The following is a 23,739-nucleotide window of genomic DNA, read 5'->3' on the forward strand; positions in this document are numbered from 1 at the left end:
GCAAACCCTCAAACATGCAGCATTTATTGGAGTTTATCCACATCACTATAGGGTACACTATTGCATCATCAGTCCTTTCTAAATAGATTTTGCTTTGCTTGCCTGGGTTCTCCCTCCCTCTCCTCCCCCCCCCCCCCCCCGACTCTTGTCTCTGAGATTTGCCTTGGTGCCACAGTTCAATATCCAGTTTGTAAACCAGGTAAACTTTTTTCTAACTACTAAGATTCTTTCAGGGTTGTTGCATTTTTAACTACATTTTAATTTTCATTTTTCTAAACTAGAAATACAACACCCACTCTGCTTTATATACAGTTGTCTGTGTTCACCTGTATTTCACTTGCTGCACAGGTGGGAAGATGGGTGTGTCTAAAATCTATTTTTTAAATAGGCTAAGATGGGATATCAGAAAAACTTACACTGTCTAAAACTTAGAGAAGTACCAAGCTTGAATACAAAACTCTTTATTGTCCAATATCCAGCCTATGTGGGATACTCAGACTTTAAAAAAAAACACACACAAAAAAACACACAAAAACCAAACCACCTTTGTAGCCCTTTACAGTGGCAAAGAACCTCCCAAACATAAACTGATGCTATAGATCTCCACCCTAGTAGACTTTTGATAATCTCATAAACAAACTAGAGAAATATAGCCTAGATGAATCTTCTAAAGGTGGGTGCGCAACTGGTTGGAAAACTGTACTCAGAGTAGTTACCAATGGCTCACAGTCAAGCTGGAAGGACATATTGATTGGGGTCTTGCAGGGATGTATCCTGCTTCCAGTTCTGTTCAAGATCTTCATAGATGATCTGGATAATGGCAGAGAGAGAACACTTCTATACAATTTGCAGACAATACCAAGTTGGGAGGGGTTGGAAGTGCTTTGAAGGACAGGATTATAATTCAGAATGATCTTGGCAAACTAGAGAAATGGTCTGAAATAGGATGAAATTGAATTAGGACAAATGCACAGTACTGTGCTTAGGAAGGAATAATCAATTGCACAAATACAAAATGGAAAATGACTTCCTAGGAGGAAGTACTGCAGAAAAGGCTTTGAGGGTTATGGGGGATCACAAACTAAGAGTCCACTACATAATACTTTTGCAGAAAAAAAACTGCTAATATATCTCAGAATAACTGGGTGGAGTGTTGTAAGCAAAACATAAGTAATTCTGCTGTACTCGGCACTGATGAGGCCTCAGTTGGAGTACTGTGTCCAATTCTGGCACCACACTTTGAGAAATGTGGAAACTCCAGAGGAGAGCAGCAAAAATGATTAAAGGTCTAGAAAACATGACCTACAAGGAAAGATTGGAAAAATTTGATATGTTTAGTCTGCAGAAAAGCATATTCTACATATTCTTCAAGTATGTAGAAGGTTGTTACAAAGAGGAGGGTGATAAATGATCCTCCGTATCCACTGAGGACAGGACAAGAAGTAATGGTCTTAAATTTCAGCAAGAGAGATTTGTTAGACATTAGGAAAAACTTCCAAAATTTAAGGTAATGGTAGTTAAGCACCAGAACAAATGTACCTATGGAGGATATGTAATATCCATCATTGGGGGTTTTAAAGAACAGGTTAGACAAACACCTGTCAGATGGATACTTAATCCTGCCTCAGAGGAGGGGACTGGGCTAGAATGACCTATTGAGGTCCCTTCCACTCATACATTTCTGTGATTGTCTTCCTGAGTCTGAAAATGGCCTGAAACACTTTCCTCTCACCCACTTAACTGCAGTGGGCTATTAGCGCTAAATCCTAACAACTTCAGTCTAAAGCAGCAGTTCTCAAACTGTGCATCAGGACCCCAAAGTGGGTTGCAACCCTGTTTTAATGTGGTAGCCAGGGCTGGCTTAGACTTGCTGGTGACTGGGGCCAAAGCCCGAGCCCCACGGTCTGGGGCTTCAGCCTTGGGCAGTGGGGCTGAGATTGCAGGCCCCCTGTCTGGGGTTGAAGCCCTTGGGCTTTGGCTTCTCCCCCTGCCCCAAAGTGGCAGGGATCAAGCAGGCACAGGCATCAATCCCCAGTCTTCCCCCTCCTGGGGTTGTATAGTACTTTCTTGTCAGAAGGAGATCGTGGTGCAATGAAGTTTGAGAACCCCTGGTCTAAAGCATTTGAAAATTGGCACATTTAATGGAAGTGTGCTCAGTCCTAGCAATACCTCACCTGACTCCGAATGAGAGCTAGACTGAGTGTTTAATTCAATTAGTGTGGTGTCTGATGGTCGTGAGTATTTGCTGAGTGCTTTCACTTGATATTTGAACAAGACTGTCACATTATGCACTGCAACAAATCATAACTTCCTGGTTACATGCTATTGAGCTTCCTTTTGTGCACAGAGATGGCTGGAGGCTGACCTGTCAAAGGAGGTGTCAGTTCGGTTATGCCTGGGCAGTAGAAGCTCTGCTGTAGCCAGAAGGCCAGCTGCAGTTCTGAAAGAACAGAAGTGCCCAGGCCCAGAGAAGAGCACAGAGCGTCTTCCTGAGCTCACAGAGGTACCATGCCTTTTTTGGCTTTCTGGTTTGGAGAGGTGAACTAATGGAGGGAATCATTTGGGCACAAAAAACCTACAAAAAAAGCCCATCTGACATTAGATAATGTACTAACCATGTTCAAAAGGGATCAGGGATTCTAGGTGCCCCTTCTTAAGTGAATTTTGTCTGCTAGTTGTACCTTCTAATCACTTGGAATCAGGCCATTCTTGCCAATCCGCTAACATCTGATTTGCAGGGAGCTAGCAAAACAAATGGCTGCTTTTCTCATTCCTTTATAAACTACCTGATTACTTACTTTCTGTGCATACCTTGGTAGATCCTACAATAGAGGAGACAAGGGCATTTTCCTTACTTGTTAGCTCAGCTCAATCAAAAATAGAATTTATTTATTTTTGGTCCACAGATCAAAATCCCTTTTCTACCAGCAGTGAAACTAAACATTACTTAGACTTCTCTCTGCATCCATGACGGTTCTAACAGTGTGTAAGATCAGATACAGACTTCCTAACTGTCAACATGGCCTCCAGTACAGCCACTATAATGTTCACTTTCATTCCCACTCAGATATGTCTGGGGGAATTAGGTTAGTCTTGTGTTGGGCTCCAAAGGTCACCAAATCTAGACTCTTGTAAACTAAAGGTGAGAAATGAGTTTGAGCTGAGAATGTCCTGCTATCAGCCCCAATCCAATTAAACCAAGTGATGGTTGGCTGACTTCTGGTGATCACAAGGGCTACAATAGTGCATGGGGGACAGGTGGTTTTCTCTTTGAAACTATCTTTTTATTGTCCTTTCTTCCGCTGTGCTCTGTTGTCTGCTGATGTGCATGTTCTGCGTTTTTCTATTTCTGCATGCTACCTATTTCTTATTCTGACTTAACTGCATTGATTGACTGTGAAACACTTGCAGTACTGGTTTTAGTGTTTATTGAATTATCTCAAGCCTCTTAAACTCCCATTATCCCTTTTAATCCTTAAGAAAATGATTGAACTTCCAAACCAGAGCCAGTGTAAACATACCCATGGTTCTGAGCTGGGGTAATCTGATAAATCAAAATGACTTAAGCTATTTTAAATGGTGCTTCAAAATGTAACCATCCAAGTAAATATAATGAAGTGCAGGCATCTGTGTGTAGTACCTTAATGTACAAACTTAACAGGAAAAGCTACTAAAGCTAACAATCCTCTGCTCTAAAACTAACACTGGTATTCTTGCCCCCCCCCCTCCCCCCCAGGTGGCACTGTAGGGTCAAGCTCTTCCTCCTTTAGCAGGCTTAATCCTCTACTGGATTTCACTTAAATACCTTTTTCAACTTAGTATGATGCACCAGTTGGCCTGCTCAGCATACACCCTAGTTCAGGACTTTCTCGCTAGTCACATTGTGAATTGCTCATTTCAGGACATGGAAAGAGAAATCACTAATGCATTAGGCCATGGCCAGGAGGGTGAGATCTTGAGCAGCGCCTTTAAATTAAAGGTCACCCGTGGGGATATCCAGACGTTGAGGAACCATCACTGGCTCAACGATGAGGTAAAATTAATCCAGTAGGAATGTTTGTTTGTTTTGTGTTCTGCATGCATATGTATTAAAATGTGCCCCCAACTTTCTGACATTTTAGCTGCTGACAGGCCTAATTTTCTGATCCACGCCTCAGTTCCTACAGGAATATCCATAGGGTTCTGAAAGCTGGGCCTTTAAGAGGGAACAATACTCCTGAAAATATCTCTATCCCTATATTATGCTGCTTTCGAGAGTTAGCAGTAACTTAAGATCAGATTTGACTTTGGGGAGTGGGTGAAATAAGTGTTTTTTAACACAGGACTCGAAGGAAGGAAGTTAGTACAGGAGTCTTAGAACTTGAGTTGAAGTCAGTGTGGTCTTTTAGACTGAAAATTCTGAAGAGTCCAGCAGATAAAGTCTGTTTAACTTTAACAGACAAATATGAGTGTGTCTCCTTCACTCTCTGAACTCTACTCTCTCTATTATATAGGTAATTAATTTCTACATGAATCTTCTGGTGGAGAGAAATAAGCAGCAGGGATTTCCAGTGCTTCATGCTTTCAGTACTTTCTTCTACCCCAAACTAATTTCTGGGGGTTACCAGGCAGTAAAAAGATGGACCAAAGGTGTGGATCTCTTCAAGCAAGACCTCATCTTTGTGCCCATTCACCTGAGGGTACACTGGGGATTAGTGGTGAGTCAAATTGGCCCATCTTTGGAGTTGGAAGGGAAAGGAAAAACCTAGAAAAGGCTTGCTCTGTAGGCAGCAGGGAGTCTTTGCTATGGCTGTTGCACCAATGCCTGTCTTTCAATAACAGGTAATAGATGTCAGAAGAAAGACCATCAAATACTTTGACTCGATGGGACAAAGAGGCCACAGTATCTGTGAGATTTTGCTGTAAGTAGATGCTTAGTGAATATATTACTGCATTTCACACACAGTGGAAGGATTTTCCACAATCACTCACTGGAAAATGTGATTTACATAGCAAAGACTTACCCCGTAATGGACAAGAATCTCTTCCCAAACTAGTCACTGCCAGTAATGTGCAAATTGTAACATCATCCAGCTGTTAATTATATTCTGTCCTTCCAGAGACATTTGAGTATGTCTTATGAATGAACCATCATTGAGTGACCCGTTAAAGCTCTCATGCAAATAGAAAGACAAAGTCCATTCCTCTTTAAGAACATTAACCTCAACACACTTCATAGGACCTGAACTCCTTCCTAGGGGATATTGACATCCTCTATTACCAGTGAGAGATCCCTTACTTTCTAGCTCTTCTACCTTTTTTTTGCAGCTCTTAAGTAACCCACCAAATTACATTGCACACACAATCCTCTTGTATGTTCTATTGGAGATATTTGAGTTAATTTTTATGTAAATAATAATCCTCCTTTCAGTATGTTGAGTGAATGCTGTAGTTCGTTTGGCACTGACTCTTCTATTACACCAATACTCATGTTTCATGTTACATAAAATCACCCTGTACTTCCCCTTCTTCCCTTCCCCACCTCTGTTGGAGATTAACTTCTGAGGTAAGGGTCTATGTGAATCACTACCAGTCTCTCATGGGCCTCACTTTTTCTGGCAATGCCATGGCTGCAGCATTACCTGTAAAGTCTCTAACTTCTGATCTAAAATCTCTTAAGTAATGTGAATAGTTCTTAAACAAATGTGGGTTTACCTTCAGCATGGTATGATTATATCCTATAATCCTCCTTCCTGGTACTTCGGGTCATTGGTGCATAATTAGTGAAGACCTTGTCAGGCAACTTTACAGACTATTGGCCTAAAATATGAAGACATTTGTTTAGAAAAGTCTGATACCTCTTTTTTGTTTTGTTTTTGTTGAACAGCCAATATCTTCAGGAAGAAAGCAAAACCAAGAGGAACCTAGATATTGATCCTTCAGAGTGGACACTTTACAGCATGAAATCACATGTATGTGAACAGAGTGTTTTGAGTCTGATCCATGTACTGTAGCCCAAAACCATAAAAGCCTTCAAGAGAGACAATTCTAAGTTTTGAATGACTGTTTGTGGGCTTTCTCTAGTGCCCATAATACAGCAGCCCAAACTGGATACCGAAACAATGTTGTGATGGACTCTTTAGCAGTGTCTTCTTTACTCGACTGGCCTTGTCTCTGCTTCTTTCCTGACTCCGTTTAGATGTGAAAAAAATGCTAGCAATCTGGAGTGGACTGGAGTCCTTGGAACATCCATCCAGCTTTCTTCCTTTGGTCCAACAAGCTGGTGCTGTGTCCAAGAAAAATATCTAATGTGTCTCTCAAACGCCATTATTCCTTACTAGGACAAAGGCCATGTCTAGACTAGCACTTATGTCAGCAAAACTTTTATTGCTCAATGGTGTGTGGGTTGCGGGGGGGAGAACCCTTCCTATAGTGACATTAGTTTTGCTGGCATAAGTACTGGTGTGCACAGCGCTGTCAGTGGGAGATGCTCTCCTGCTGACATAGCTCCTGCCTCTCGTTGAGCTGGTTTTATGTCGTCGCCGGGAGAGCTCTCTTCCTTTGGCATTAAGCGGCTACACGAGCACTCTGACTGCAGCACAGCTGTATCAGTAGAGCAGTGCCAGTGTAAGCTTGTAAGTGTAGACATGGCCTTTACCTTCATTCTTTTAAGGCTTATGCTGATGCGTGAAAGATGTCAACGATTCCTGTACAGGAACTATGTACAGTAGTTGATCTTTTGTACATGCACTAACTGTATTTCGTGGACTGCAGCTGTGAATCTGGCTTTGAACTTTTGGTGATTATTAGGGTTAGGATAGTAGTGCAAATTAAAAAAAAAAAAATGATGGTAGGTAGCTTTTTATGTGCTGTTTGAGAGACTCCTCTTTCCTCCAACAAAGAGTGTTTCAAATTACTGCTCTTGTCCACGCTCAACCTAGAGTCTTCTCAAAGTCTCTGTTCTGTCATGGTCTCCAAATAGCTTTGTCTGTAGAGTTCCTCCACCCCTCACTGTGTCACCATCTAGATTGGGTTCGGAAGAAGAAACAAAAAATTGAAGGTGTTGAGGGGGGAGGAGGCCACAGCCTCACATAGAACATGCCCTGCCTGTTGTGAGCGGGAATTGCTCTTCCCCAGTTCTCAGAGCTTTGCAGGGGCTTTGTCACATTCAGTTAAGAGGAACTCTTCGGATGCCTGTGGAGCTGTGAACTCCAGCTGCAGGTGAATCACTCCTGTTGCTTTGTGCTCAGGCAGTAGTAATTCATGTAATAGATCCCATGTGTTAGTCCTTCCCTGTGTAGTTGGAGTTGTCTTGCCCTGGGTCACTGGAGAACAAGCTGACATTGACAGTTCTGATTTGTAGTCAGTACCTTGTGGGGAGGGAATTAAAGGTCAGAGCTAAATTCTCTTGCATGCAACTTCCACTAGGATCAATGAGAGCTGTTCATGTATTGTCAAAGGCAAAACTTTTCCTTTTAGTAGCTCTCATTGTACAGAATGGGAATTCCCTCCTCCCCTCCATCACTTGCAGGAAGCACTAACTCAGGCGTGAGGGAATCTATATTCTTTCTAGTAAGCAGTGTTAAAAGCCCCACTGGGGCCCATTGTACACACGTAGGTAAAGACATCCTGGGCCTGGAAAGTGTGCATTCTGAAGATTTGACAGGTGAAGGACAGGGATGCTCTCTACCAGCAAATGGAACATGGTGCAGCTGTAGTTGTGTGGTTTGGGAGGAGGTGTTAAAGCTTATTTCCTGGAGTGGAGGACACAAGTGGCTCATTAAAATGCTGATACACAGTACTGAAGATAATGCATTGCATATCTCATAAGAAGAAAGGCATCTTTAAAGCAAGGTGAAGGGACTAACATGCAACCTTCTCCCACTGCTCACTTGTAGGAAATTCCACAGCAGCTGAATGGAAGTGACTGCGGGATGTTTACCTGTAAATATGCAGACTATATCTCCAGAGACAAACCAATCACTTTCACTCAGGTGAGCAAAGCTTTCAAAACTGACCTGTGGCGCATCCAGGCTTTGTGCATGTTTTCCCTGTAATCTGACTCCTCTAGTTGAATTGTAAGCTCATCCCTCACTAGTTACGCAACACCTACCCCCATGGGCCCTGATCTTGGCTAGTGCCTCCAAGTGCTACTGTCTGTACTGACAAGTGAGCCCTCCCAGCCCTGTGAGCTGCGTTCCCTGCCTTTGCTTATGTCCATTTGCCAAGCATCATGTCTCAGTCCTCCGGTGCAGGGGACTGGAGCTGTTTGTGATAGTAGGCTTGACCTTAGTGATGGTGTCTTCAAGGTTCCTTTCCAAATAGCTTTTTCACAGGTTAAAATATTGGCTGTTTTCAGCTGCATTGGGCTTTTCTTAAAGGACGTGCAGATTCTGTCATGACATTCACATTTTTCATTAAAGTCAGCATTTGCCAGAGCATTTCATTTTCTGTGCCTTAGTGTAGGGCAAAGTTGTGGTATCAAATAACCATTGCATGGGAACTGTGGCAAATGTTGAACACTGACTGTTCTGGTCAGTGCCTACAGAATGTGGGCAAATATGCTTATTCTGACACCCTTTACTCTGGTTTAGTGTTTAATAGAGGGTTGTTTTTTCTTTTAGCACCACATGCCTCATTTCCGCAAAAAGATGGTATGGGAGATACTTCATCAACAGCTGCTGTGACCCCAGACTGAGAGATACTCAGTGATACTATGATCTACCACGTAGTAACAATTAGTTCTTAGCTTAACTAATTTGTTTGAATGCCTTATTTCAAAAGGTACCTGGGCTAACAGCTTCCTCTCATAGGAGTAGGCTGTAAAGCTGTGGTTTTGTCCACTCCAGAGAATTACATTTGTTTGGAATATGCTAACGCATCCTAACTGCAAAGCAGAGAGATCTCTGCAGCCTCTGAGCTGTGACTCCTAAGGGACTGGAGTGGAGGGTTAAGAGCAGATCCCAAACAAACTGCATCAGTTCATGTTGCTGAAGACTGGCAACTTCTAGTGCTTCACTGCAACCATTGGAACTGTGGCGCAAACTCTGGCTGGTGCACGGAAGTATCCTATGCAACTGTAGAACAGTCACTGTCTGAAATCACCTTCACAGGGACGACGAGTTTAGATACTGGTTCCAGGAGAGGTTTGCTCTGCTTCTGGACTGTAGAAGACTCCACTTGATTCCTAAAACTGGATTTGTAAAGACCCTAGGAGCAAGGCATTTATGTTTTGATTTGTAACAAATCCATAGTGAAGCCCCTGTAGTGGGGTTCAGTATTTGTTTCAGGAGATTCCCATGTGAAAATGAATATTTATTTTTCTTTATTAAAATGAAAGTGTGCTGTAACTTATGGAAGGGTTCTTTTCTGAACTAAAACCTGCAGGAAGAGAACCAGAGTAAATTTTTCAGTTTCTTTTTAAAAATATTTTCGCATAGGAAAGAAAGTGAGCTGGAAACTAAAACATGAATTTGATATTCCGTTAGGAGGTCTGGAAGAGTTTAAGATGAAGAATATAAGAATTGAGGTGGCTGAATACCCTGTGTCAGCAGTGGTCTTTAAATTATTCAGCAGGGGTTGAATGTTAAAAGCAGGGAGGAAGAGATGAGGGATGAGAGGAAGAATGGCCCAGTGGTTAAGGTATTAACCTGAGACTTGAGAGGCTGGGTTCAGTTCCTCACTTGCCACAGGCTCCTTCAAACAGGACTACATCAGTGTGCAATAAAGAACATTTGAGTGCATGCCAGCAGGGCCCACCTGGAGAAGTCGGAGCACAACACACTGGTGCGTTCCACACATCACACCCCACATAGTCCAGATGGGGCAGTGTAGACAAGCCATTAATTGCTTTATTCAACTTCATGATTTCTGTGATCTCTGATAAAATCCTATCCCCAGCTGAGCCCTGGGTGCAAGTTTGGGGTCATGTGGTCCAATGATTCCTCAGATAAAGCTCCCCTCAGTGTTAATATTCAAAGGGCTCTAAAACCCATAGGTGCTGTGAGATTTTCTTGAAAATTGCTATTCCCCAACAGAGATGGGCTAGAGTTGACTTACTTACATGTGGCACTTTACAGCTCCAACTCGTGTGGACACTCCTGGCTCAGAGAGTGGGATAAGCTACATTGGACAAAAGAATTCTGGCCCAGGGGATGTTCTAGCTGTGTAACTGTACCAGTAAATTTCTCCCTGTACCCATGAGCTTTGTGAGAAGAACAGCCAGTGAGACGAATAGGTCGGTTCCCACCTCTGCGCTATTGTATGGCTGTATTCATCTCCAGCCTGCAGCTATTTGTGAGGGGCCGCTGCAGTGAGTTGATGCCTCTCAGAGCCTTATGCTGCAGAGGTCTGTGAAAAGCCTGTTCCTACTTGCTGTCTCTAGCTTGTAATTGTTCTCCGAGACCTCCCCCCCCATGAATCTTAGATGCTGCCATTTCCTTCCCTTTCTGAACAATATAATCCTAATCCTTTTAATCAGCCCAGACACTGGTTTCGTCGCAGCCTCATGCACATGGTGAAGACTGACATAGGGAAGCTATGCTGTTATCTCATTCAATGTCCGGAAAACTGCTCAGTGCTGTTGCCACCTGAAATGTCAGCCTTGTTTCAAACCAGGCCAGGAAAGGCCATGGATGTCCAGAGACAGAGGTGGCTGATATGTGGGAGCAGGAGAGCGCCCTGCTGCTGTTGGAAGAGTTTGACTTTGCCATGAGTTGTTGTTCTCTATGTTGGAGCCTGGGGTGCTGATTTATTTTTGTCTCTTCTGTGTTCTTTTCTGAGCCCCCTTTCTGCTCAGCTACAGAAAAAATGAAGGGAAGAGCAGTACATTATCTGCACTTCCAGGTGTCAAGGGCAAAGAGTGATGGGAAAGAAGTGAACCAGTTCCCATTTATAACATGAGTCACAGGGAGGACACCTGTATATGTATTGCCCCTCAGTGGTTCAGCAAGGGCACCCACTCAGGTTTCTGGCTCTCAACTCTCCTGCGTGGAGATACACCTCTCCCGCCTTCTGACTGGGGTACTTCCAGGCTGTACAGTTCCCTGGTCAGCAGCTACCAGGCCTCAGCCTGTTCATAGCAGGTATTTTTTAGTAAGTCATGACCAGGGCCTGGGCTTCTGTGGCGTTTTGTTTGTTGCCCATGATGTGTGCGTGACTTTTACTAAAAGTACCCATGACAGAAATCTTACTCTTACTGCTCGTCGTTATCATGTGGGCTCGAGGGCAGGTCACAGCTCAAGCTGCTTGGGCACCGCCTCCCCACTGACTGCTGGGGGCTAGCACAGGCGCAGAGGATGCAGGTTGGTGGCAGACACAGCTGTCCAGGAGTTGCTTATGTCTTGAAGCCACCAGGCTGTGTGAGTGAGTCTCGGCCACCCTGGTTTTGGTCGGACACACACCTCAATGCTCTGGCTGGCTCAACCACTGAATGTTTTGAATACTGCAGCAGCTCACTTCCAAACGGGCTGGGAATGGGTGCAGCTTCAGGGACCAGAACACCAGCAGGTGCCTGAAAGAAGAGAATGGGCTTGGGGGGCCAAGAGGGGGTTGAGACAAACAAAGCGGCAGAGGGGAGACAGGGGACCCTGGTATGGGGGGGGGTAAGGGAGAGGGACAGAAGGGCACACAGAGCCCACTTGCATGGTGGGGATAGGGTTTAGACTGAGCTGGGTGTGGGTAGAGAATGGGGGACCCTGGTGTGGGTGAAATGGAACTGGGGTGCACGGAACTAAGCCTGGTCAGAGACCAATGTCTACAGGCAAGTGATTGCCACCTGTCCCTCAAGCAGTACTGGGCCTGCAGAGAGCGGTGCTGTGACAGTGGGTGGTCCTGTATCGTTGGGCACCGGTGCCTAAGAGACTGCCTGGGTGATGGGGATCTGTGCTAAGGTGATCTTAGGTGGGAGGCTGGCTGGTAGCGGGAGTGTGGGGTCCGCTGCCTTGATTCCAGCAATCTATGCCTGGCGGAAGGAGAGCGCAGTGCCAGGGACCTGGGCCTTCTAGCCAGTGACTAAGTTTGCAGAACCGGTGTCCTAGGCTGTGGGGAGGGGGAAGAACGCCTGTTCTCCGGAGACCAAGGGTATTCCCCTGCCCGACTTGCCCTTGGACCCTGTGGTGCTGGCAGGCCTACCAGGTTTTTGGTCACGTGGACTGGCTTGGGCGATGAAGGTCCCCATGGAGGATTCCAGCTCCTACCACCCCCAGGAGCCAGAGGAAGATCCCTGGCTGGAGTAGGGGGTCTATTTGTAGCAGTATTCCCCTGTATCTCTGGGGCAGGCAGGTGGCCTGAACTAGGTCCTTTGCTTAGCACCCCCTTCTCCTCCTTGGATGGTACCAGGAAATCCTTTTCTTCAGTTGATTCTTGGGCACTGGTGAGGGCACTCTGCACTGATGCCGAGGCACTAGGAGCAGAGGGCTTCGATACTGGGCACAGCGCAGCCTCCATCAGGAGGGCTCTCAGGCACAAGTCCCTCTTCTTTTGGGTTCTGGGATGAAAGTTTTTGCAAATCTGCACTTGTCCTTTATATGGGATTATCTCAAGCTCTTCAAACAGCTGCTGTGGAGATCACTGATAGGCATTGGCCTGTTGCATAAGGAACACAGCTTGAAGCGCTGCTCCAGGGCAAAGTCCCAGCCAGGACTCTAACCACTAAACTAACGCTTAGCCCTGGTCTATGCTACAGGGTTAGGTCGATATAAAAATGACTACGTCTATACAACCAACCCTGTTCCGTTGACCTAAAGGGCTCTTAAAATCCCTGACAAGAGGAGTAGCGCTAAAATCAACCTTGCTGGGTCAAATTGGGGGTAGTGGGGATGTAAATCAACACTATTGGCCTCCGGGAGCTATCCTAGAGTGCCATTGTGACCACTCTGGACAGCACTTTGAACTCTGATGCACTAGCCAGGTACACAGGAAAAGTCCCGGGAACTTTTGAATTTCATTCTCTGTTTAGTCAGCCTGGCGAGCTCAGCAGCACAGGTGACCATGCAGTCACCCCAGAATTGTAGAGTGTAGAATGTTTCTACGCTCCTCCATCACCTCCGTCCCTGGGGTTGTCGCAGATTAGAAGGTGAAAAAAACGCACTTGTGACATGTTTTCTGAGCTCATGCAGTCCTCGTGCACTGATAGGGCACAGCTTAATGCATGGAGGCATTCAGTGGCAGAGGCCAGGAAAGAATTAAGTAAGCGTGAAGAGCGGAGACAGGACGCAATGCTGAGGCTAATGGGGGAGCAAACGGACATGAAGAACAGTCTGCTGGAGCTGCAGGAAATCCAACAAGAGCACAGACCCCCGCAGCATCCATTGTATAACCGTCTGCCCTCCTCGCCATGTTCCAGATCCTCCTCATCCAGCCGCCCAAGAACGTGGGGCGGGGGGGGGGGGGCTCTGGGCACGCAGCCACTCCACTGCAGCGGATGCAACCAAGCAACAGAAGGCTGTCATTCAAACAGTTTACTTATTGTAGCTACACTAAAAATGAATGTGGCCTTGTCCTTCCCTCCTCCTGCACCCCACACGGGCTACCCCTTGTCCATTATATCTCTCTCTTTTTTTTTTTTAATTAATTAGAGAAAGAATGCAGGGTTTCAAAACAATAGTTACCTTATTTCAAAGGGGGAGGGTGGCTGGCTTACAGGGAATAAAAATCAACAAAGGGGGCGGTTTTGCATCAAGGAGAAACACACACAGTTGTCATACCGAAGCCTTGCCAGTCATGAAACTGGTTTTCAAAGCCTCTCTGATGTGCAGCGTATCTTACTGTGCTCTTCTAATCGCCCTGGTGTCTGGCTGCTCAAAATCGGACACCAGGCGATTTGTCTTGACCTCCCACCGTGCCATAAATATCTCCCCCTTACTCTCACAGATATTATGGAGCACACAGCAAGCAGCAATAACAATGGGAATGTTGGTTGCGCTGAGGTCTGACCTAGTCAGCAAACAGCACCAGCGAGCTTTTAAACGTCCAAAGGCACATTCTACCACCTTTCTGCACTTGCTCAGCCTATAGTTGAACTGCTCCTTACCACTGTCCAGGCTTCATGAGCCATGGGAGCAAGGGGTAGGCTGGGGTAGGTGTGATTGTGTGGTGCTGCGAGCTGGGAGAGCAGCCTGAGGCAGAAGCTTCCAGTTCACATGATAGTCCAGGAAGGACTGAATCTCCATGAGATGAAACTGAAAAGAGAATGACCTGGAGTCACTCCCATTCGGTGCTCTAAGAAGAGAATAGCCATGTCTGTCCAGGCGCCCCTGATGGATCTCACCGAGGTCTACCAGGAGACATACAACGGCTATCAGTCCTACCGCACCATCTGTCACAAAGGCAAGGAGCTGCTGCTGTGTAGCACTGCAGTACTGCGTCTGCCAGCAGCACCCAGGAGATGTACGGTGACAGTGAGCTGAGCGGGTTCCATGCTTGCTGTAGTATGGCTTCTGCATGGGTAACCCAGGAAAAAAAGGTGTCAAACGATTGTTTGCCGTTGCTTTAACGGAGGGAGGGGGGGCCTGACGATATGTACCCAAAACCACCCCCAACAATGTGTTTGCCCCATCAGGCATTGGGAGCTTAAACCCAGAATTCCAATGGGCAGCAGAGGTTGTGGGAACTGTGGGATAGCTACCCACAGTGCACCACTCTGTAAGTCGATGCTAGCCACGGTAGTGAGGACGCACTCCACCGACTTAATGCGCTTAGTGGGACCCACAGAATCGACTGTATAAAATGGATTTCTAAAAATCAACCTAATTTCATAGTGTAGACATGCCCTTAATTAAATTGGCTCACTAAGTACCTAAGAACTATATACAAACGGCATAATGATGGACCGTTAAGAGCTGCTAACACTTTTGGGATGCAAGACAAAGTGCTCTGCCCAGCTGTCATGGTGGTAAGAAGGAAGCGAGAAGGTGTAGGGCCAGCAGTGCCTAATGGACCACCGCATGAGTGCACCACTGCAGAGGGCACCACAGCTGATTCTGCTAGGCAAAAATCTGAGTGGACGGGGGCGTGCACACACCTAGAATGGAAGTGACATGAGCAAGCACTTGAAGAAAAATGAGGGGTTCAGGGTGCAGAGGGGGCTCTGGGCTGGGCAGGGAGTTGGGGTGGGGCCAGGGATGAGAGGTTTGAGGTGCAGGAGGGTGCTCAGGGCAGGAGCAGGGGGGTTGGGAATAGGGGTTTGGGGTATAGGAGGGGACTCAGGGCTGGGGCCAAAGGGTTCAGAATGCAGGAGGGGATTAAGAGCTGGAGCAGGGGGTTGGGGCGTGGGCTCTGGGGCCAGGGATGAAGGGTTGGGGGTGCAGGAAGCAGCTCAGGGCTGGAGCCAAGCAGTTCGGCATGTGGGAGGGGGCTCAGGGCTAGGGGTGCGGGAGGGGATGGGGGTGCAGGCTCTGGTGTGGGGATGAGGGTTTTGGGGTGCAGGCGAGGGGCTCAGGGCTGAGATGGGGGGGTTCAGAGTGCAGGGTTTGTGAGGGAGTTTGGGTGCCAGAGGGGCTGGGGCAGGGAGTTGGGCAGCAGGCGAGGGTGCAGGCTCCAGCTGGGCAGCGCTTACCGTCGTCAGCTCCCGGAAGCGGCCAGCATGTCTGCCTCCTAGGTGGAGGGAGCAGAGGGCTCTGTGTGCTGCCCTGCTCGTAGGCACTGCCCCCTGCAGCTCCCATTGGCTGTGATTCCTGGCCAGTGGGAGCTGAGGAGCCAGCGCTCCGGGCAGGGGCAGCACGTGGAACCCCTGCACCTAGGAGCCAGACATGCGAGCTGCTTCTGGGAGCTGCACAGCGCCAGGGCAGGCAGGCAGCCTGCCTTGCTGCCGCTGCACCAACAGGTGGGCTTTTAGTAGCCCGGTCAGCAGGGGTGACCGTAGCCACCAGTGTCCCTTTTTCACGGGGTGGTCTGGTCGAAAAACTGGATACCTGGCAACCTTATCTGCACCCTAGTTGGCTTTGGTGTAATTGAACTGGGCAGGCCCCTGCATAGTCATGCTTAGCTCATGTTAAGCGAGGCTTAATTAAACCTGTTCCTAAGCGACATTCACCAGGTCTCAATTGAAACTGTGCCTTACATTAGCACAGCACAGCTCAGTGTGTCATCTCTCCACCCCAGGGTCTGACCTGGCCTACTGCGGACTAGCCTGTGGGTTGGGCTGGCCTCAGGAGGTGGGCCACATGGATGACTGCCCGGGGGGCTGGGGGGGTGGTGCCATGCGGCAGTGCAGAGGTGCGCGCTGCTGGTGTAGTGTTAGAAACTGCTCCCGGCTGGCAGGGAAGCACCTTGGGGGCAGATGTCTCCCTGCTTCCTCCTGGCAGAGGAATGGAGGGGGCACGCAGCGCCGCACAGGTACTGCTGTTCCCCCCATGCCCTCACAGGCGCTGCAAGGAGCACCAAGTGCCCTGTGCCTCCAGAATACTTTCCCCACTGGGGATGTGCTGCTGTGCTCTGCCCTCCCCTTATGGGCCCAGGGAAAGTGACCTTGATGCAGGGAACCCTGACGGTGCTCCTCGTTCACCCCTCCCCACACCTTAGGGGGTGCGCAGAGCAGTGGTAGGGAGGGGGGGATTGAGCAGCAACGCCAGCTGTTCCCTGCATCCAGGTCAGTTTCCCCACATGGGCCGTGGGGAGAAGCTGAGGGATTAGGGGATGTGGGGCGGGGGCAGGGCTTAGGACACAGGAGGGGTGGGCAGGGGTACAATGCAAGGGGTGGGGGAAAAGGGGGGGGGTAGGGACCCCACGGGGCAATGTGGAGAGTGCACCTGCAGGGACCAGGGGGCACCAAAATACAAGTTCACCCGGGATGCTATTTTCCCTAAGGCCAGCCCTCCCTGTCACGCCCCCCCATGGTCTGCCCAGCATGACCTGCCCCAGTGCTGACTAGCAGCACAGAAGCACCGGGGTAGGGGCACAAATGTAATGGCTAAAGAGTGATGCTAGCGCTTGGCCTTAGGCAGTCAATGCTCACAGCTGCACCGTGGCACAGGGCAACCCCTCACCTGTTTGTCTTCCTCTTATACACACACTGAACACTGCTTTGTCCCAGCAGCATTTCACTCGTCACTAGCGCTGGTAACTGTAAACCCAGCAAAACCGTGAGTGAAGTGTCTTAAAAAGCCATTGAATTAAGCTCATTGGCTTTAGAAATCAGTATTTGGTTACTCCTACTTGATGTTTTTTGGTGCTAGCCTGTTCCTTGGGCAGCCATTGGGGAGGAGTAGTCGAGTAGGAAACCTGCTTTCTATTCCCACATCACTCACTGCTGACTTGAGCCAGTCACTTCATCTCTGCAACAGTGTCCCCAGCCACAAAATGGGGCTGCTTCTTACCAGCCAGCGTAAAGTACTTTGTACTCGTTGTGTCTAGGCCACCTATTGCTCTGGCCGCATGTGTCTTTCCATAGACCGTGGCTGCACTGGAGCTGGGGATGTATGGTAGCTCAGGTAGACATACCCACACTAGCAGTGTCGCCGCTGTGGCATAGGCAGGGCTAGCCATGCCCTACGCAGGGTTCTGCATGGGGAGGGGGCGTACTTGAGTTGTGGTGGCTAACCCGGCCTGCTGCTCATGCTGCTGTGATTACACTGCTATTCTAGGTGCCCTCCCTCGATCAGAGTATGGCTGCCCAAGCTGGACTTTACACCCCAGCTCCACCATAGCCATCCCAAGGAGAGCCACAGCCGAGAGGTTTGGGGCCCTAGATCTTGGGCCCTGCATTGGTTGGGCCTGAAAGCAGCATGCTCAGCCCGTCAGGAGGAGAAACTGCCTCACATCACTAAACAGCATCTCACCTAGCCAACTCAGGGGCCCCAAGAGCCTCCAAGGAGTCTGCACCAGCTGTCAGCCCCAGAGTGGTGGCTGCAGCACAGGGCCTCCACAGTGTGGGGATGGGGAGGGTAGAGAGGGTGCCCCTGGGATCCAGCTGCAGAGCAGAAAGTAGGAAGGTGGCTTAGGGTCCGTGCTACCCCTGGGAAGGGGACCATTATCTCCTGGTCCCATGGCTAGCAGCAAAGGCACGGGAGTGAGCCTGAGACATCCGATCTGTAGTGAGGTATGTGCCGGGGCATTGCTCCATTGCCTGTTCTGGCAGGATTTAAATGGAGCTGGGACTGGGACAGAAGGTGGAGCGAGAAAAGGCATATCACAGCCTTGGAGAGGTGCCCATAACCAGCCTGGCTGCAGCAGCGTAGCAAGGAGACCGCTGGTCTAGTGCAAGTGGCCTGGTGTTTGCACCTGCCTGCTGAAGGACACCTTCGTGTCCATGCCGCTGGCCTGAATCACACATGCATGATCCCCCAAGGATTGGCCCGATGGCCTTTACTGCTTGTTGCTAGTTTTGCTCTTGATTTGAAGCCTCCCCCATGATCAAATTGCTTTGGGACAGCTGCCAATTTCTCCCACTTTTATATGTCCTCCGAGTAATGTTGCCATGTCCCCTCTTTTAGGGCTATTCACTGCTTTACACAGCTCCCGGTGGACCCAATGGTGGTCTGGCTGTGGCTCTAGGGCGCGACTAGGGCCTTTTATAGCCCACCCACTGCCCACCCTTCAGCCAGGCTGCAGCCAAGGCTTCTCAGCCCTTACAGCCCTAGTCAATTCTGTGACATTAAATGAAAATAAATACCAAGGTGAGGCTCTTGTTAGCTGGATATATTTCTTTTTTTCACAGAACACTGTTTGCAGTAGAGGAAACTGGCATTGCAGTCTGTTGGTACAATGGTATGTTCACGTAAACCAGTACATGGTCATCCTTTAGCGTAGAAAACTCTAATAGCGTGTGCCCTATCAAAACTCAGTTCTTCTTCTTCAATCCTTTCTCTCTCGGGTTGTCTTTTTGTCAAGTTTGTTTCTAAGAACATTTTCAAGGTTTCTCCAAAGGAAAGGCCATCGGCTCTCAGCTAGCAGAAAGATAATACAGAGCTGCCGTTGCACACGCGGGCCGGCACCTTCTCCAGCTGGGCAGCTGACTTGGTCTAGATTTTTTTCCAACTCATTTTTATTAAAAAAATAAAAAAATGCTCCAACTATCAGTTTTACAAGGCATACAAAATCTCTAAAAGGGAAACACGAGGGCAAGGTGCTGAGGTACGAAAACACCTGAGGTAGTTTTTTTTCTTTTCTCTTCTTTAAAAAGAAAAAAAAATTGCAATTTCCATGCCCTGGGCCAACAACATCTTGTAAGTTATTTTTGCTTCCCCTCCCCCCATTTAAAAAATAAAAAGAAAGAAAGAAGCCCCTTTCTCCAATCCTGATGCAGTATTCCCCCCCCCCACAGGGGCTGAAGCTTCTTGTTTTTCTTTCTTTCTTTCTTTTTTTGCAAAAATGCTCGTATAAGTACCATTGTGGTTGGGTTGGGTGATAACCAAAGTGGAAGTTGTGGCTGGGTGTTTCTTGTGTTTGTTTTCGGTGGTGTGTTACTTAGAGCACGGCTGATGTGGTGGTAGAGAGAGAGAGAGAGAGAGAGGGAGGGAATAGGACAGGATGCAAAAACCAGTGTGGAATCTGTGAAGCAAAGAGAAACTGGTATGTGAGCTGGACAGAGATATATAGAGAGATTCCTCTTCTAAGAGACGGTATCCCTTGTGTTGGCACAGACAGAGAATCCAAACGCTGCTCTTCCTAAAGCCTTTACGGAAATTGCCACTTTTTACCCTCTTTTAATTTTGCTGCTGGCAGTATCTTCAGTCTATTTTATATTAGATATCCAAGTGGACTCGTTTCTTTCCTTAGAGGTCTTAAAAAGCCTGCTTTTTCAGTAAAACAAAAAGCCTCAAAAAACAAGTAAAAAATAAAAAAAATTACCTTTTTTTAAAAAAAAGAAAAGAAATCGGTTAGTTTAGTTACTGATATATTAATTCTAAAATATATTAATGCTGCGAGTACCACCTCATGCACTGCAGCCCATGCACTGTAAAAATCTTCTCATCTAGTGTGTGCACACATGCACAAAGAGTGGGTCCTAAAGAGCTGTCAGTGGGATGTTTGCCCCATCTCCGCCTATGTTAGTCCAACTAAAGGGATAGCGTCGCGCTCGTAAATAGAGGAACATGGAGGCTGTGGCCTGGAAGAGCCTGCGGAGCCCCTGCTGTGTGGCATCGTCAGTGTGAGTGGGTTGGAACCCTCCCCCTCCCCACTGCGAGTCCTCTGCACAGCCCAGCCGCGGGCAGACATTTATGCCTCAGGAGGGTCTTTGGTTGGCTCCCCGATCTGGTGCTCTGGCAGGTGTTGGAAGGGCTACATTCAAGCTGTTGTTGGTGGCTGGCGTGTCGGAGCCTCACTTGCTGCGCTGTAGGGAAGGGGCTCCCTGAACATGTTTCTGCTCCTGCTGCTTCACCTGCTGTACGATTTCCCTGATCTTGCGCTGTGCAGTCTACGGGCAAAGCGAGAGAGAGAAAAACAGCTGCAGAGACGGGCCAGGCAGGGTGGCACCCAGTGGCCCAGTGCAGCGCCCCCACCTGGTGCAGAGAGGCCTGTGTCTCTTGGGGCAGGAGAGAGTAAGGCCTGGGGTTGTGTGGGGCATGCACAGCGAGTTTGCAAACCGCCTTGGCCTGCAATGCTGCCCAGGGCATGGGGTTTTGAAATGCGCTCAGTGCTGGGCTGGCTGGGGCTGAATTTCCATCCCTCGGTGCCCTGGCTCAGCTGTACGAAGCAAACCCTCGTGTGCCGGCCGTGCCGTCACTTCCGCGCTGTGACTGTGCTGCCTGCCCCTCATGCGGCCTACCCACGCCCTGTATGTCACGGCTCTTGCAGTGATAAAGCCTGGCATGGCAGCGCCTACAGCCAAGCAGGGTTCTACTGGGCCTAGCATGTCCGCCACCAAATGGCTGCTAAATCCTGACTCCCTGTGACCCCATAATTTGAAATTCCAGTCTGTAACCCCAGAACTTGACAGTACTGCAGTCAACCATCCTGTGTGTCCAGCCACCACTCGCTGAAAACCAAATGCCCCAGAGCTAGGAATAATCTTAGGCCCTGAAGGGCAAGGCTGTGCAGCTGCATGTTTGTGGTTTGCTAATCAGAAGAGGAGGAAGGGGCAGAGAGTCAATGCGCCATGAGAACGGGAGGCATGTTTAGAGAATCGACCTTGGTTCAGTGCCCCTGACACGTACGTTTTATTGTTATGACTGGAAATACTAGAAATGTTTTGATGATGAGAAATAATGAATAGTTTGCTGAAATTAGGGGTTACTATGGTGACCCACCAGGAGTCACTATGAGTAATGTGCTTTGTTTAAGTTAGCTATAAAAGATTAGGCAAAAGGATACACTCTGGAGCAGCCCGAGGAAGCTTTCCTTTGGGCAAGGAGCTGGCACCTAAATTCCCCAGCAGCTGGGCGGAAGGAGGGCACCCGAAAGGCTGGTAGCCGATTCCTCAAAACCAGTCCACGCTTTGAGTAAATACAGATGTTTGGGATGCGCTAACCCTGCTGCTACACTACAGCATGTGTGTGTGTGCGCTTAAGAGCTAATAAAAAGTAGTTTTAGGTAAAAGTTCTTTTGTTTGTACCAATCATTTTTCAGACAGAGGAGCTGTGTCCCCACTGATGAATTCCTGATACCACCTAGAGAGAAGCAGTTAAGTCAACACTGCACTGAGTTCTGAAACCCTGGGTAATAAATATCCCCACTCTTCTATCCCAGGGTGTGCCGTGATGTATGGCCAGGTGAGCAGGACTCAGGGGATGCTCTTTCTATTTAGCCTTTAGGGAAGACTCTAGTGGCTGCCATTAGAATAGAGACGGTCAGTAGAGGCTGGATGCTGCCCGTTGCGATGACCAGGTAGATTCTCTCCCCCTTTGCTCTTGCAGCACAAATAGTTCACAAACTGGGCATCGGCAGGCACTTGTGGGTGCTCATGAGGCCCCTTATGTTTGAAAATCTCGGTTTTAGTCCCTAGTTTATAACCAACAAAATCATACACTAGCAAGTTCCACCCTTATCAGCTCGGGCGCGCTCACTGTGGTGCTACGGGACAGGCCCTCGCCAGCCACGGGGCTGGAACATTCTAGAAGGATCAGGGAAATAGCCACCCGTAGCCCTGAGCTTTCCAGGGAGACAGATACAGACACAGGTCTGTATCAACCTAACACTGACAGAATGGCTCCAGTCAGCGGTTGGACCTGCAAGACCCCAGCTATCACCTGGGGATGGTGTGAGGGGTAGACTTTTGGGGGGGGGCAAGGGGAGGGGAATTAAATGCAAATCCTATCCCGATGCAATGTGACTGAGGCAAATTTAAACAAACTAATGGTCAGGCAACGGAAAGGTTCAGGTGATTACAACTCTGACCTCTTTGCTCACAGGTTAGATTGTGAAATGTGTGTACCCTGATATCCACAGTGGGACTGATCCAGTTTGCCTTGACATCAATGCCCAAGTCCCTATTGACTCCGGTGTGAACAGGATGAGAGCCGATGTGTGCAATGTGGGAAAGTTAACAATATTAGAATGGTAACAATCATTTACAAATGAACTGTTTCCATATCACATTAATAGACCTGCTTACACGTATAGGAAATGAACTGTCTCTGATGTGTGGTACGTACACTTTAAATCTAGGGACAACACACCCGAATGCACGTACTGAAATGGTTTTGTATTTATGGGACATCAGGCCTCACCCCTTGCATCGGAACAAAGGTGGCGGGATTAGTATAGATAATACAGATTTTGTCCCTGATGTGAAGGGGCGGACGGATTTCCCTTCTGCCACAAAAGACTTTGGAAATGAAAAATATTCATGCCCTGTACCTGACTGGCAAAAAAATGCCCGATGATTTTAACGACAACTTCCTCATTCTCATCAGGAGTTTGGTCACGGGGGACAATGACTTCTGCACTGGTTAAGTTCTGCAGTTCGTTCACCTGCAGGAAGAGAAGTTTTAACAACAGTCTGTGTGCATTGCTAACCGCTCCAGCTACTGTACCTACCCCCAAGCTGTTCCTGGGTCTTCCTGAAAGCCCAGACAGCAGCAGGACAGCCAGCAGGGGTGTTCTGCTCCTCCTGTGTGTCTGCTCCAGCAGGCTGCTCGGGGTGTGGAAAAGATGGTCTAGGGCTGTGGTCAGTGGATCCAGGACTCTATGGATCCCGGACGGGCTGCACGAGGACAAACTGGGAGCTCTCTCGGTGTCTCCCTCCTTAGCACCTCCAGGCAAAGCGTGTTTACTGGGGCTTTGCTCACTGGAGACGACTCTAGACTGTCACCCACAGGCAGAATCCAACCAACCGACTGGAGGGATCTCTCCCCTCTTCCCACATGCCTTTGTACCTTCCTGGGCTTCTCAGATCTGCAGTGGTATGAGCTCAGCTCTGCTTATCCAGCTGTGCCAGTGCCCAGCAATTCCAATAGCCTCCCCTTAAGGAGTCAGGCCATCCCCCAAAGTGGCTGAAAGATGGGTAACTAATGGTTCTGCAGTGCCTCTAGCTGGCCAATAAGTATAGGGAAGGACTCAGTGAGACACAGTTTTGGCTCAGGCATCAGCAGGACTGGTGCCAGAGGGGGTGATGCCAGTTGAACCCAGCAGAGACTTTCCTGCCAGGCTGTTGGTGCAGTTCACTGGGAAAGACTCAACAGCACAGGACCGTGGGCCGTGTCTGCTGCAGGATCAGAGCTGTTTGTATAGCTGAACTTCAATAGCTCAGATATAGGCTAGAGGTTTGTTACAGGAGTGGGTGGATGAGAGTCTGTGGCCTGCGTTGTGCAGGAGGTCAGACTAGACGATCATAATGGTCCCTTCTGACCTTAAAGTCTATGATTCTATTACTGAAGGCCC

At 48.3% G+C, this 23,739-nt stretch overlaps 2 protein-coding genes across 5 annotated transcripts in view; one reads left to right on the forward strand and one right to left on the reverse strand.

The window, feature by feature from the left end:
* The window catches only part of SENP2 (SUMO specific peptidase 2), a 50,270-nt gene extending 40,937 nt beyond the window's left edge, over positions 1-9,333 (forward strand). For 2 of the 3 annotated variants that reach the window (XM_048863748.2, XM_075132286.1), the window contains 7 exons: positions 2,348-2,503; positions 3,902-4,033; positions 4,494-4,697; positions 4,822-4,901; positions 5,867-5,951; positions 7,878-7,973; positions 8,604-9,333. In XM_048863748.2, the coding sequence (XP_048719705.1) occupies positions 2,348-2,503; positions 3,902-4,033; positions 4,494-4,697; positions 4,822-4,901; positions 5,867-5,951; positions 7,878-7,973; positions 8,604-8,666 (816 nt within the window). In that variant the 3' untranslated portion in view covers positions 8,667-9,333. The remainder of the gene's footprint in view (positions 1-2,347; positions 2,504-3,901; positions 4,034-4,493; positions 4,698-4,821; positions 4,902-5,866; positions 5,952-7,877; positions 7,974-8,603) is intronic. The other variant, XM_075132287.1, reaches the window with a different exon arrangement.
* Positions 9,334-18,600: 9,267 nt separating this feature from the next.
* Positions 18,601-23,739, reverse strand: part of IGF2BP2 (insulin like growth factor 2 mRNA binding protein 2) — a 104,132-nt gene continuing 98,993 nt past the window's right edge. For both annotated transcript variants that reach the window (XM_048863175.2, XM_048863176.2), the window contains 2 exons: positions 22,717-22,830; positions 18,601-20,335 (listed from right to left, as the gene is read on the reverse strand). In XM_048863175.2, the coding sequence (XP_048719132.1) occupies positions 20,240-20,335; positions 22,717-22,830 (210 nt within the window). In that variant the 3' untranslated portion in view covers positions 18,601-20,239. The remainder of the gene's footprint in view (positions 20,336-22,716; positions 22,831-23,739) is intronic.

This window comes from Caretta caretta, chromosome 9 (assembly GCF_965140235.1).
Source record: "Caretta caretta isolate rCarCar2 chromosome 9, rCarCar1.hap1, whole genome shotgun sequence".
Classification (NCBI taxonomy): domain Eukaryota; kingdom Metazoa; phylum Chordata; order Testudines; family Cheloniidae; genus Caretta; species Caretta caretta.